Consider the following 2,298-nt stretch of genomic DNA (forward strand, 5'->3'; position numbering starts at 1 on the left):
TGGAGGTAAGATGGGGGGGAGGGTCAGGGCTCTTATGTGTTTTACGTGGGGCATCAAAACGCTGTCGTACTCCGATATGGCTATCGGAGTACGGCAGATTTGTTTGATGCAGGCAGGTAGTTGTGGGGCACAGCTGTTGCCAGGCTCCCAGGCCCCCAGGTCCCCAGGCTCCCAGGCCCCCGGCTCCCAAGCTCCCAGGCCCCCAGGCTCCCAGGCCCCCAGGCTCCCAGGCCCCCAGGCTCCCAGGCCCCCAGGCTCCCAGGCCTCCAGGCTCCCAGGCCCCCAGACTCCCAGGCTCCCAAGCTCCCAGGCTCCCAGGCCCCCAGGCTCCCAGGCCCCCAGGCTCCCAGGCCCCCAGGCTCCCAGGGCCCCAAGCTCCCAGGCTCCCAAGCTCCCAGGCTCCCAGGCCCCCAGACTCCAAGGCCCCCAGGCTCACACGCTCCCAGGCCCCCAGGCTCCCAGGTCCCCAGGCTCCCAGGCTCCCAGGCCCCCAGACTCCCAAGCCCCCAGGCCCCCAGGCTTCCAGGGCCCCAGGCTCCCAGGCTCCCAGGCCCCCAGGCTCGCAAGCTCCCAGGCCCCCAGACTCCCAGGCCCCCAGGCCCCCAGGCTCCCAGGCCCCCAGGCTCCCAGGTTCCCAGGCCCCCAGGCTTCCAAGCTCCCAGGCTCCCAGGCCCCCAGGCTCCCAGGCCCCCAGGCTCCCAAGCTCCCAGGCTTCCAGGCTGCCAAGCTCCCAGGCCCCCAGGTCCCCAAGCTCCCAGGCTCCCAGGACCCTGGGCTCTCAGGCCCCCAGGCTCCCAGGCCCCCAGGCCCCCAGGATCCCAGGTCCCCAGGCTCCCAGGCCCCCAGGCTCCCAGGCCCCCAGGCTCCCAGGCCCCTAGGCTCCCAGGCCCCCAGGCTCCCAGGTCCCCAGGCTCCCAGGCTCCCAGGCCCCCAGGCCCCCAAGCTCCCAGGCCCCCAGGCTTCCAGGCCCCCGGCTCCCAGGCCCCCAGGCTCCCAGGCTCTCAGGTCCCCAGGTCCCCAGGCTCCCAGGCCCCCAGGCCCCCAAGCTCCCAGGCCCCCAGGCTCTCAGGTCCCCAGGCCCCCAGGCTCCCAGGCCCCCAGGCTCACATGCTCCCAGGCCCCCAGGTCCCCAGGTTCCCAGGTTCCCAGGCCCCCAGGTCGCCAGGCTCCCAGGCCCCCAGGCTCACAAGCTCCCAGGCTCCCAGGTCCCTAGGCTCCCAGGCCCCCAGGCTCCCAAGCTCCCAGGCCCCCAGGTCACCAGGCTCCCAGGCTCCCAGGCCCCCAGTTCGCCAGGCTCCCAGCCCCCCAGGCTCCCAAGCTCCCAGGCTCCCAGGCCCCCAGGCTCCCAAGCTCCCAGGCCCCCAGGCTCCCAGGCCCCCAGGCTTCCAGGCCCCCGGCTCAGGCTCCCACACCCCCAGGCTCTCATGCTCCAAGTAACACAAGCTCCCAACGAGAACAAATGGACTTCTCAATTTTGAATGTATAGCAACCCTAAGTTCGACCTGTTAACATAGTTGACTGGAAAGTGCATGGCACTACCTTAGGGAGCCGGAGAAAGCTGTTTACATCGAACTATCCAGTCATAAGAAGCCATTATCCTTATTCTGTAGGAATCAAGACAATTTAAACCTGGAAATCCCCTTTAGTTCTGGAAGCAAATGGACATCCCATTTTCGAATGTACAGCGAAAGTAGTCAAGCAACTGTATGCCGTGCATTAGCAGTCTGGAAAGGATTTGAACTTGATGCTATTTAGCCCAGCACAAGTAATATCCAACCTTGACCGCGGATCTGGAGCAACCGCTGACGGAAGAGAAGAAATGAACAATGAACACAACATAACACAAAAATGCAAAATATACACGGACATAAAGTTAAAGAAATGAATACGACTTAGCCAGCTTGGCTGCTGGACCGCCATGCTTGCACAGTCGAACTACCTCGCTCACATAGACCGCGGTTAGCTGCTTGCATGAATAAACAGAATGGTTCCACCTCAAATATATTTGCCGTTGGTGCCTTTCATTTGCGCCAGCCAATCTCTTGGCAGTACAGCGGCGACCCACAGGCAGGATCTGTACCTGTCTCATTGTGCATTGCCACTCATTGCAGCATCAAAAGATGGGGGCCCTTGTGAAGCAGCTGCCCGCGTTTCCAAAGCACGTATGGTGATGTGGAAGGTGCGGAAGTACGTCGGTGAAATATAATGTGGTAGGACTGGAGAGAATAGTGTAGCAGTATAATGTATTGTGAGTGTAGCTGAAGCTTTCATCGTGGGCGCGTCTCGTTGCAAGCTAAG

General features: G+C 63.1%; 1 protein-coding gene across 1 annotated transcript; it reads right to left on the reverse strand.

The window, feature by feature from the left end:
• Window positions 1–248: 248 nt before the first annotated feature.
• On the reverse strand, window positions 249–422 carry VOLCADRAFT_38735 (uncharacterized protein; the record flags this gene model as incomplete). The annotated part of the gene is made up of 1 exon (XM_002959549.1): window positions 249–422. A coding segment is annotated over one exon (174 nt), but the record flags the coding sequence as incomplete, so codon positions are not given.
• Window positions 423–2,298: the final 1,876 nt, after the last annotated feature.

Source organism: Volvox carteri, assembly GCF_000143455.1.
Source record: "Volvox carteri f. nagariensis unplaced genomic scaffold VOLCAscaffold_356, whole genome shotgun sequence".
NCBI classification, from domain to species: domain Eukaryota; kingdom Viridiplantae; phylum Chlorophyta; class Chlorophyceae; order Chlamydomonadales; family Volvocaceae; genus Volvox; species Volvox carteri.